The 12688-nt window shown below is 40.7% G+C and overlaps 1 protein-coding gene across 2 annotated transcripts in view; it reads left to right on the top strand.

Moving 5' to 3' along the window:
• Window positions 1–216: 216 nt before the first annotated feature.
• The window catches only part of Edem3 (ER degradation enhancing alpha-mannosidase like protein 3), a 63979-nt gene continuing 51507 nt past the window's right edge, over window positions 217–12688 (top strand). For both annotated transcript variants that reach the window (XM_055624488.1, XM_055624487.1), the window contains exons 1-2: window positions 217–561; window positions 4361–4406. In XM_055624488.1, the coding sequence (XP_055480463.1) occupies window positions 401–561; window positions 4361–4406 (207 nt within the window). In that variant the 5' untranslated portion in view covers window positions 217–400. The remainder of the gene's footprint in view (window positions 562–4360; window positions 4407–12688) is intronic.

Below are 12688 nucleotides of genomic sequence, written 5' to 3'. Positions count from 1 at the left end.
CAGCTCCTTGCCCAGTCCCGCCTTTTGTCCACGTCCCGCTTCTCCTGGCCAATGCCCCGTCCTGTAGCTGCGGCCAGCCCCTCTCCGCGGCTGTCTCCATTGGTCCTGAGGCTCTCCCACTTCGGCTCTACCCGGAAATAGCCTTGGGGAGGCGGTTTCCTAGACTACGACACCGGAAAGCTGGGGGGCGGCGCTCCGAGTCGTGGAGGGCGGAGGGTGGTGGCAGCGCTGGCGCTGGGGACCGGCTCGGTGGCTTCGGCAAACAGTTTGGCGCCGGCGGCCGCCAGCCTCACTCCGCAGCCCGCCCTCGACACGGCTCGCAGCCTCCTCGCCGCCGGCAGCCCGCAATGTGGCCCGCCGTGCGGGTGTAGCAGCTGCGCGTGCGCGGAACCGCGGGGCCATGAGCGAAGCCGGCGGCGGCCGGGGCTGTGGGTGCCGGGTCCCCCAGCGAGCGTCATGGAGCCCGGTGGCAGCGACGGCCGCGCTCTGCCTGGTGTTGGCCACGTCCGTGTGCGCGGCGGGGGCCGCGCCCATGAGTAGGGAAGAGAAGCAGAAGCTCGGGTAAGGGTGCGGGGCTGCCGGCAGTAGAGGTGCCTGTCATCGCGCCCCCGGAGCGCAGTGGACTTTTTCTGTGGTGACTGGAACAGCTGGTGAGGCTGGACGACCTCGGTGCGGTGGAGAGGGTCCAGGAGGATGGGCGACGATGCCCGGGACGTGACCTCGGGGGCTGTCGGGTGTCTCCTGGGGAGCCAGTGACATATGTGGCCGTGTGTCAGCGCCGCTGCCGCGTCAGGGCTCGGTGGAGGGGCTTCCCTACCTCCTGGGTAGCGGGGTCCTGGGGGCGCCTTTCTGGCTGAGGCAGGGTTACAGTTCTCGCCCAAGTGAGCTCCCAGCGGGAAAATGTGCGGTGTTTACACCTGTTAAAGGAAAAGGGGCGTTCACTGGAAGTTGAACTTTTCCGATTTCACCGTCCCCTTGCTGTGTTTTCTTTCCCACACAGCATTCTTGAAATGGAGCAGGCGATTTGATGTTATGCAAAGGCCTCGCTGAAAGTGTACCCCCTTAGAGTAGTTCTATGAGTCTTAAAAAGTGTTAACGAAACTCTATTTATAGCATTTAATCCAGTAATTCTAATGTATCCGAAGTGGCACCACTGACTAAGAACAAAGTGGAGATCTCTGGAAATAGGCAAAACCCGTGAACAGTTAAGTGAGGGAAGAGGAAATGCATGCGTGTCAGTAGCAGAAAGAGTTAATTGTGAGAGATGCTTATTCAAACAGAGGTGGGTGGGTTTTGCTTGCCTGGATAGTAAGCACAAAGCACCAGGATGCAGCACTGGCTAGCGAAGACGTGAAAGAACTGGGTAGGAGTGTAAGTCATGTGACTTATTGACACCAACTCCTGAATTTTAAATTGTGCTTGTTCTTTGATTCATTTTTTCCCCTGGGGATCTGTCCTGCAGAAATAAAGGCCCTGTTAGAGATAAGTGGATAAAGGGGTGCTTTGGAAGGAACAGAACGGGTCCTGGGAGGGACATGGTTGAACTTGAGGTTTCGTTCTATATTACGGAATAATGTTCATACATTTAGGAAGAGTCCTGTACTAACACAAGTTATAGGGTAATATGTAAATAGTAAACACACCATTTTATAAGCAAAAAAAATATAGCCTGACCTTAGAAAAAATAAAAGGTAACATACCCCATAATGTTAAAATGAAAAGGAAGTGGAGCCATTAGGTTCTAACATGTATGCTTCCTTATTTCCATCATTGTAAAAGAGCTGTATTAATTTTTTTAATAAAGGAGCAAATGAAAATCTGAGGAAAAGAAGATGAAGTGTCAGTTATGCAAACAAAATTACCAGTGAATTCTAGTATCTTGCTTTTTTTTTTCCTTTGTAAGTTTAATATATTATTTTATGACATTTTAATGACTCCCGTGCTTTGTTGGCATTTAACTCATGCCATTTCTAAAATTGTTATCTCATCACGAGGTGGATGCTATCTCCAAGTGCAAATGCAGAAATTGAGATTCAAGGTTAACTTGTTGAGAGGCTCAGAGCTGGTAATAGGTGGAGTCAGGTTTGTTGTTTTGTTACATATATATATTTTAGCCTGTGACCTCATAGCTCATATTCTACACAGTGCTGTGCTTTCTTAAGATTTTGGGGGGTAGCGAAGAGGGGGCTGCAGCAGGGATACAAAGTGAATAAATTATACTAAAAGATTTGGGGGGCAAATATTATTTCTGTTATAGCTGCAAATATTTTATTTGACTTATTAACATTTTTATATGAGTCATTGGCAAGCAGCCAGCCTAGACAAATCAGTGAGCCCCAGGTTCAGTCTCAAAAGACTAAGGTGTAAATGCACCCACCCACCCTCTGGAATTGCTGTGAACAGTTGCTCAGTTGCTTGGACTTAATACCTGATCAAATGTAGTCTTATCTTTCATGGAATTTTTTTTTCCCCTGGACAGGAGATTTCCTGGTATTTCTGATTGTAGATCAGTGCAGCTACTATTGATGTTAGGAGGCAATGTGACTTTAGAAAACCATTTATAGCAATTAAGAATGAAAAACATTTTTAATTGGGGGGGGGTCAGAGTTCCATTATATCTTACACAGTTGCTAAGCTGATATAAAAGTATAAAAACTTTTTAACTTTAATACAGGCACTGTGCTGTTTGTAGTATGTCCACTTTGAAGTTTATATTGTGGGACTTTACTGGCTGTATGTTGCAGAGAAGCAAGTGTGCTCTTCTTTGCAATCATAATTTACTCATAATTTGGAAAATTCAAAGTTGAGTAAGCAAGTTAGAGTTTTTTCACTTGTGATTCACCCTAGACTCTAGCATTCCCAGAGACAAGCAATTTCCTTTTTTGATATTAATGGTTTATTCTACTTCAGGGAAGGAAGAGTTTGCACATCCCATTTTTATGTCAGTGCTGGCAGGTTTGTGGGGCCTTGACTTTGCTGCTGTCTGAGAGATCTTTATCATTTGCAAGATGAGGGATTCTGTAAGATATCCCTTAACTCTCTGAAATTCCCTGCGTCTGTGTAAAGGCACAGGATTTTAACACAGTAGTAGGGAGTTTTTTCTTTTTAATTACATGTGTGTGTGTGCAAGTGTGCCACGGCACATGGAGTCACAGAACAGCATGCAGAAATCAGTTATTTCCTTCCACCCCGTGGGAGCTTGCCAGACTCTTTGCACGTGCCTTTCCCCAGTCGACCACCTTGCTAGCCAAGGTCTTGTTTTTAATGGCTAGGTGTTTGAAAGTAGTTATAAAAAAGTTGCCAGGACTTATTTAGGTCACAAAATGAAATGTACTTGACCTAGCTGGCCATTACAGCCAGGGTCTGAGGATGAGCTTTTTCTGCCTGCTAGCTTCATTACTATCGGTATTTCATCATGTATTGTTCTGTAAATGACAATATAGTATAATAGGAAGGGAAATAAAGATAGCCAGCCATTTTCTTTCTACTCTTTCTATTCCTGATTTTAGTAACTGGAACTTTGGGAAGAGAAGAGTTAGTAAAAGACTTGCTTGCTATTTTTCTTTGCTAATTATTGGATTTGGCCCTGTCTGGCTCTCACATTAGCTTTTGCAGGAGCGCTCTAGCCCTGGTCATGAGAATGTTTCATTGTGAGGGTCATTCGTTAGTTTCTGAGACCTTGTGGGGTTTGATTAGTGAATCTGGTTTGGGTACGGTGATCTTGCAGTCCCAGCCTCCTGAAAGTTAGAAGTCTCCCTTTGAGTTTTTATTTTTGAAGTGAATTTTATTTTTTGAGAGTGTTTTTAAGAGAGCAGAGTACATCAGAAAGTGTATCTTTTGGAAACAGGACAAGCATCGTATATACTTAACTAGGCATTAATGGTTTTTACTCAGTTTAATGGGAAAGGCAGAGGATTGAGAAAATATTTTTATTTCATATTAGTATACACATCCCACTTCCCTTAGTAGACTATATAGAATAAGCAATAAATGGTGCTAATAATTGTTGCTTTGAGGATTGTCTGGAAACATCCCAGTCCGAGAATATATTTTAATAGCTGTAGTGTTCTTTTCTAAGACCAGCTTTCCTTCTCTGCCATCATGACATGGATCATTCAATAGTTTTTTTTTTTTTAGAAACAAACCAACCAGAAGTCTTACATACATTGCTAGGACTAGGAGGAGTAAAGGTTTGGCCCAGCTCTGTGGTGTGGCAGTAGAGGCTTCTCTACCCACACTGTGGTACCCTAGCTTGTTCTATGTCTTTATTGGTATGCTTTTATGGAGGAGAGTTATGTTTCTGAAGTACAGTAGATGGAATATACATAACTTTTCTCCCTCTCTGTTTTCTCACAATTAGAAATCAAGTCCTGGAAATGTTTGATCATGCTTATGGCAACTATATGGTGAGTATGAGGCCCCCCTGTGCACCCCATTTATAGGCACTGACTGTACACAGTTAGCTGGGACATTTTGAAACCTGAATAACTAATGTATATGTTTAAAGAAAGCTTTTAAAAAGCGGGACAAATGTAAGCTAGCAGAGCATTTCTGGTGGTTATTCTCAGGGAATCAATTCATTGAATAGGTAAGAAATTGAAACCAGATCATGAAAGTTTGTACTTAAGCAGTTTACTTAGGTGCTGGCAGCGGTTGATAATGTGCATAGGTAAACAGGAAGAAGACATTGTCTCTGGCTTTAAGGGATATTGTTTAGGAATAACTATATTACTTTACAAATCCATGAAGCAAACCATTGACTAGGAGATAGTATCACCCAGCATCTGTCCAGATGTTATGAGTGAGTGGACTCTGAATTGAATGCACTTTGGCTTCTCCTGAGCCAGTGTTTCAGAGTGTTTTAGAGCTGCTGTAAGATGTAACAGTGGAAGAAGCAGCTTCCACTGTTCACGATGAGAAATTCTAGGGATCTAGAACACAGAAAGGTAGATAAAACAGCCAACAAAGTTTAAGAGTTCAAAAGAAAGTTTTGCATAAGATTTCTTTAATTTTGTAAAGAATTTAACCAAGTTGTGCTGAGGATTTCTTCTCATTTCCTTATTTTTACATTTAAAATATGCCAGGAGATTATGCAAAACTTTCCCTCTCCTTATAAACTATGGTACTGTTAATATTCCACCCATTTAGGTAAACTGCAGAAAGTTCTATCAGTTACGTACTCAGTGGGCTTGTGACAGACAGAGTGGGTACCAAGGGCAGCCCTCACAAGATTTTCTGACCCAATTACTAATGTGACCCAGCTGGGTAACTTTTCTAAAAGTAACTACATATAGGGTTGAAGCGAGAGGAGTTTCGGGTATGTAGGTTTTAGGGTTGGATGGCAGTTCTGTGTTTTTATTCACTTACATCCTAGACTGACCCGTTAACTCCTTTGAGTCAGGTCTTGAAAGATGGGGATAATTGCAGAGAATTATTGTAGACCATAAGATTTTTTTTTTTTTTTTTAACACAGAGACCCTTCTTTATTTTTAATTTGTAATGCAGTCAACTTTTGTATGTCTTGTGCCTAGCATGGTACTTGGACACCTAAGTACCTATTTAAATATTTTTTAAAGAACAAAACTGAATTCTTGTGCAAATGAAATCACATATTTTTGCATTTGATTATTTTGATACATCTTGCCTTTTAAACTTTTATTAAGTCTTTTTCTTTTAAAGAAAAGAAGCTTCTTTTAGAATGGAACGTTATGGAGGATTTCAGGATTGCAGACTTCCTTGAATTGGCTGTAGTGAGTGGAAAGTGACTCCTCTGTGTTAGGCTTTAATAATGTACAGGGCTTGTCCGCCTTTCTCGCCAGTGGTTTGCAGTGTTGCTGTCAGTCCGTTCTACAACCGCAGCAGCTGCTTGACTCTGCCTGGCGCAGAGGAAGGAATGGCATTTTTGAAAGATGGGCAGTGGAGAGTAGTTAGGAGCATGGACTTGGGGCCTGGAAGAGGATGCCCTGAGGAGAGTGTGCCACCTAGCAGCCTGGCTAAGAAGGGAAGGCTAGCCTGATCTCAGAGCCCGCCTTCTCATCTGTGTAAAATGTGCATCATCACACCCAGCCGATTAGTTTTCGTTATGAAGCTCCAAGAGCCGTTTTAAAATGTAGTTGCATTGGATTTCCAGATCTATGTCCATTTCCCATTTCGAAAATTTATTTTACAACACATTATTTGTGCACAACACCTAATTTACCATTTTAGTCATTTTTAGAAAAAACAGTTCTTGGCATTTGTCTCTAGAACAATGGATCTCAACCTGTGGGTCATGACCCCTCTGGGGGTTAAATGACCTTTTTATAGGGGTCACACATCAGCTATCCTGCATTTCACATATTTACACTGCGATTCACAACAGTAGCAAAATTGCAGTTATGAAATAGCAACAAAAACGATTTCGTGGTTTGGGGGTCCCCACAGTATAAGGGACTGTATGAAGGGTCCCAGCGTTAGGGAGGTTGGGAGCTGCTGGTCTAGAGCATCTTTTCCATGAAGCTCCACACTGGATCTTTCTTTCTTCATCACGTACTCATCACCTAGAAGCAGAGTGTCTTAGAAAGGGCACTAGGTCATCTGGTGAGAGGGTTTGCGCTGGAACAAACTGCCAGACTTCCCGTTTTGCGTTTCCCACCAGCAGGGCATGCGCAGTTACTACACATCCTCTCAAAGACTGCTATTGTCGAGTCCCTAATTTTAGCTCCTCTAGTGGGCGCGTGGTAGTGTTTCGCTGACTTTAATTTCATTTTTCCTGGTGACTAATGCTGTTGAAAAATCTTCCCATGCATTTAGTTTGTATTCGTGTATCTTTTTTGAAGAATCATCTGTTACAAGTTTTTTTTTTTGTTTTGTTTTTTGTTTTTTTGTTTTTAATTTTAAGCTCATCCTTTGTCCTGTTATTGCTAGGTTGTGAAAATTATTTTATATCCTAGATATGAGACCTCTATCATATTTTATGGATTTTTAAATGTTAGTTTGTACTTGAATTTTAATTTTTCCAGCAGTGATGGTTGAGGTAGAAATAATTTAAAATGTTATCAAATCTGATTTAATGTTTTATTTAAAAATTTTTCATGTTTTTATAGTTTCCTAGTCCAAGATCACAAAACTTCTTTTCTCTTTTTTTTTTTTTTTGCTTCTAGATGTTTTTATAAATTTAGTTTATTCACTTAGACTTATGACTCATTTTGAGTTAATATTTGCATATGATGACATAAGGGTTGGCTTACTTTTTTTTCATGTATGAATAGTTATTATAGCGCCATTGTTGTAATGAATGGCCAGATCCTACGCAATTGCTCTGACGCCTGTGTACACAGAAATGGTTTGACTGGGTGTGTGGGTGGGTGTGAAGGTAGGTAGGTAGGTAGATGGGCTCTCTAGGCTTTGAGCTTTGTAGCTACTTCAGACCAATGTCACATTATTATATATATTTCTGTACCCTTGTGATGCATTCTCAGCTCAGCAGTGTGAGTGTGCCAGCTTTGTTTTTCTTTTCCAGGATTGTTTTTGGCTATTTTTTGCATGTCTATGTAAAATTCAAGACCATATTGCCAATTTCTACTCAAACAATAACCAGCTCCTGTTTGGGGTTATGTTGAACCAACAGAACAATTTGGAGAGAATTTCTTTTTTCTGTTTTTCTTTTTCTTTCTTTCCTTTTCCTCCCTGAGACAGAGTCTTGAACTTACTCTGTAGCCAGAGATCACCTTAAACTTCTGATCCTCCTCCAAGTGCTAGGAATCTCAGGTGTGCACCCTGATATCTTTGTAGAGAGAACTGATTTCATTTTTTTTTCCTGTCCTCTTTTTTTTTTTTTTCAAGACAGGGTTTCTCTATGTAACACCAGAGATTGTCCTGGAACTTGCTTGCTGGCCTTGAACTCACAGAGATCCACCTGCATCTGCCTTCTAAGTGCTAGGATTAAAGGTGTGTACCACCATGGTCTGCTGAGAACCAATTCTTAATATTAAGTCTTTGTGAATATTGTTCTACCTACTTAGGCTCAATAATGATTATGATTTTAGTTGTTATTTTTAGTAGGATGAAATGTCTTCCCTTTACCAAATATTTATAATAAGTGTTACTAAAAAGTCTTCAGGCTGGCATTTTGACTGGACTCTATAGCTGAGTTTTTTATGTCAGAGCCCCTAGTAAATTGGGAGTCTAGTATGGAGAATCTATAGCTTGTGTTTTAGCTCCCCTCCTCCTTTGCTTTTAGTCAGGTACTTTCTCTACGTAGTTTCTGCAAGACTCTTTTTTTATCCCCAGATTTCATTTCTGAGTTATAACTAATTGTTAAGTGTTTTCACGACTCTTGGTTGGGTTAACAGGATTGTGTCTCCTTTTCTGGCAACACACGAAGAGGAGACATTGCTGTGCTTCACACAGTCAGGCCATCTGGAGCCTGCTGCAGCTGTTTGTTGCCTTGTGTGCCTGCTCGGGCCTTGTGCAAACTCCCTGCAGTGTGCTTTGTGGTTAACCTGAAGGAAGGCCATGGTTTTATTTTTATCTTTAATCTTGAAACGAAGATCATGAAGTATTTTTTACACCTTAGCTCAAAGTTACTTTGATTATTCTGCTTTGTATTTGTTATGGATATTTTTACTATCTCTGTAGGTTCAGCATTTGAATTTTCATATTTAATTTGGAATTTAGATTTACATTCAATTTCAGATAAAAGCATTTATGGTTTTGTTTTATAGAACTCTAAAATAGCAGTATGAGGTTTCTAAAATAGTAAGGACCTGTTTACTATAAAATTAAAATTTTGTCTTTTTACAAAATAACTTTCAAAGTATTAAAGCAACTTTAAACTTTTTTGCTTTTATAACTTACATGTATTAAATTCATAGCAAAGCAATAAAATTATAAGCACTCTGGAGAATCAGCTATACTGAGATTGACACATAAAAATATTTAGAAATTTATGCTGAAATATGTATTTTTAAAAAATTGTTAATATAGTATAAAATTCAGAATGTGGTGACTATATATGGATTCTAATTATGTCAAAATATTTGTTGCCTAGAATCATCTCAGGATGAATCATTACGGAACATCAGTTTTCTAAAAAGAAATACAAACAGTGTTGGTGACTGCAACCACACACTCAAGTGTATAGAAAAACTGAGAATTTAAAAAAATATTTATTTATTCTTATGTGTATAAATGTATTTCCCACATGTGTCTAAGTGTACCATATGCATGCAGTGTCCATGGAGGCCAGAAGAGGGTGTCCAGTCCCTGAGAGTGGAGTTAAAGGTGGAGGTGAGCCACCTCCTGGATGTCAGAACTGGACCTGGTCCTTTGGAAAAGCAGTCATTTAGTCTGGTTCTGCTGCTGTGGTAACATACCACCACCAAAAGCAATGTGGAGGAAAGGAATGATTTCATCCTAACAGCATGTCATCTGGGGAAGTCAGGGCAGGAACTGGGGTAGAAATGACACAGGGCACAGAGGGGTGCTGCTTACTGTCTTGCTCTCCCATGGCTTGCTCAGCCTGTTTTCTTATACCACCAGGACCACCTGCCCATGGGTGAAAGCATCTGTAGTGAGCTGGGCTCACGTATACCAATAATAAGAAAATGAAGAAGACTTGCCTAAAAGCAAATCTTATGGAGACATTTTCTCAGTTGAGAATCCCTTGTAGCAAATGGCTCTAGCTTGTGTTATGTTGGCAAACTTACCAGGACAAACAGCAAGTGCCTTTAACTGTTGTTCCATCTCCCGAAATTGAGACTTTTGACAGAGAGCTTTGAAGGGTCATAACATTTGCACTGGGCTCTGGAAACCATTGCTGGCATGGTCAGTGTTAGAACCCTCTCAAGGGGAGTCGACCCCCGTCATTCTTCTATTCTTTTTTCCTGAGTTTTGATTTCATTCCTCAGTTTCGCCATTCCTGAGTTTTGATTTTGATTTTCCTCTTGGTTGCCTCATTTCCTCAGGAAGTTTCCTGGGTCTGAACATGTCATAGGTATTCTATTTCTCTGGTAGGTTGTCTCCTCCCTTACTTGGAGGACACCTGAACAGCGTGCAGTGCTTACAACAGACATATTTTCTTTCCTTCAGAGACTTGAAGACAGTTCTGCCATCCTTTTGCACTTGCTGGGTATTTCTGTGGAAAATTTCCAGTAGTCTGATGTGTGTGCTGTGTGTGACTTGTTTTATTACTCAATTTCCCGTAGAGTTCTTAGCTTTTAAAGTTCAGCAGAAATATTTGCACTTGTGTGTCTGAGCCCCTGTATGCCTCTCATATAACTCAGTGACCTGGACTCCAAATGCATAGTGTGTAGCAGAAGAAAAATAGAGATCAGGAACACCAAACACATGGCCTTTCTCAAAATTCTCCAGTGCTTATGGATGAAGGAGAAAAGTAGGAACCTAATATTAAGTATTTTTAATATTTAAACTGTTGAAAAATGGCCTCTGTCGTTTGTGTGAAGTATTTCCTGGGGGCTCAGCAGTGCTTGCTCTCCTAAGACACAGGACAAGCATGTTTCTGGGCGGGTGTGGGGAGTCTCGTTCCTTTCTAATTCTGGATGAGCATCAGGCATTTGATACTTTGCTCTCTTAGTGTCATGAAATATGTCTAGGATTTCCTTTGCAGGATTACTTTCTCTTGTGACATCTTTAGCCCTTATGTCATAACCAGTTTCTTAAGTTACATCGCTAATTTGGTAGTATTTCATATAACTGAGAAAGAATGAATTCTTTAAAATGTAGACTTTAGAAGATTGACGTGTGAGGGAACAAATAGTTTTAAACATTAGAAAGAAAGTGAATTCCAGATGGAGAAAACACTTAATTGTAGTCCGTGTATATATATGGACATATTTGTATGTGTGTGTATATGAATAATGTTTCTAGGACCCAGAGTAGCCTGGTACAGCATTCCTGAAACACAGAAACCATGAAAGGAGAAATGAATAGATTTACCTACATCCTGAGAGCTTGTAGTGAAAACACTACAAATAGAAATTAAAAACTAAACAAAGGATAAAAGATACTTAATTGTATATAACAAACCATGTTATTGAATCTCTTTTGGCAACAGCATTAGCCTTTAGAAAAATAAATGGTATAAACAGGCATTTCTTCAGAGTGGCTAATATAAGAAGATGTGTACCCTTATTCATACTGGAATTTGGGCATTTTATTTAAAACCCTGGAGACTGGCAAAATATAAAGCATTAGTCATTTCATGCTAAGAGTGAAGTAAATAGTAAATTAATACTGTACTTGGTAGTAACTATCAAAAATTCAATAGCCCCTTGACTCATATCAACTTTTAAGCGATCCACAGAAATAATACATGTATGAAAGATAGCATGTCCACAGACATTTGTTAGCTCACTCTTCATGTTTATCCATACAGGAATAAGTAAGTGTATCCACACTGTGCAACCTTGTGAGGAGCCGGTCACGGTGAGGGTGTCAACTCCTCAGGTGACCAGGCTTCGAACTCTGGATTCATCACATCAGCTGTTAACCTAGGCTTACGTGATGTTTCTGGGTCCTAGTTTCCCCTGCGAAATGAAGACAATTGAATCTCCTTCAGAAACTGTTTTCATGTATAGAATAGAGGTAGAAAATAAGAACTTAATAAATATGAGTTATGACTTCACTTTGTTATTAAAATATTTTTAAAACATTCAAACATGATGGAGACGTTATTCTAATTACTGTTATATTGCTGTGGTGAAACACCATGGCCAAGGCAACTTGTAAAAGGAAGCGTTTAATTGGGGGCTTGCTTACAGTTTCAGAGGGTTAGTCTATTATCCTGGCAGGAAGTGTGGTGCTTGAGCAGCAGCTGAGAGCTCGCATCTGATCTGGAAGTAATGGGCAGAGAGACAGACTGAGCCTGATGTGGGCTTTTGAAACACAAAGCCTACTCCTCCAACGTTCTTTCTCCAAAAAGTTCTTTCCCAAACAGTTTCTGAAACTGGGGATCAAACGTTCAAATATATGAGCCTGTGGGGGCCATTCACATTCAACCTACCACAGAGGTACCTTGTGTTTTGAATAAAATATAAAATAAGTGAGTCCACTGAGTATAGATGGCATAAGTGCCTGTTTATAAATACACTTTCTGGATGTGACCAATCACTGGTAGAGTGCTTGCTTAATATGAGATATGACTGAGGGTTTGCACACCCAACAATGCATGTACACAGTTGTATGAGAACCTACTAGGAGAAAGGACTGCATTCAGGAAGCTCCACTAACGTGATGTGAGTGGTGTTGAAGTCCCAGCTCTTATCTGGCCATGGCAGTATGTACTTGTAATCCCAGTTTTCAGAAGGCCAAGGCAGGAGAATTGCCGGTAACAGGCCAACCTGGGCTATCTAGTGAGACCCTGTTTCAAAAAGAAATGTTATAAATGATACATGTACATGTATTTGACTTATTAAGACATGATTTTAAAGGCCAGAGCCTGGTTTTAATGGTGATAATCTGTAGAGAGTGAGATTCAAGGAGGGAAATCAGATTTTCAGATTTTTTTTTTTTTGTTGTTGTTGTTGTTTGGTTTATGTTTTTCAAGACAGTGCTTTATTGTGTAGCCTTGGCTGTCCTGGAACTTTCTCTGTAGGCTAAGCTGGCCTCGAACTCACAGAGATCTGTCTGCTTCTGCCTCTTGAATGCTTGTGATTTAAAAGCATGCACCACCACTGCCCAGCCAGAG

The sequence above is a fragment of the Psammomys obesus genome, unplaced genomic scaffold (assembly GCF_907164565.1).
Source record: "Psammomys obesus unplaced genomic scaffold, mPsaObe1.curated_primary_1811, whole genome shotgun sequence".
NCBI classification, from domain to species: domain Eukaryota; kingdom Metazoa; phylum Chordata; class Mammalia; order Rodentia; family Muridae; genus Psammomys; species Psammomys obesus.
The sequence above is the reverse complement of the archived record's forward strand: the minus strand, read 5'-3'. Positions and strand labels throughout refer to the sequence as shown.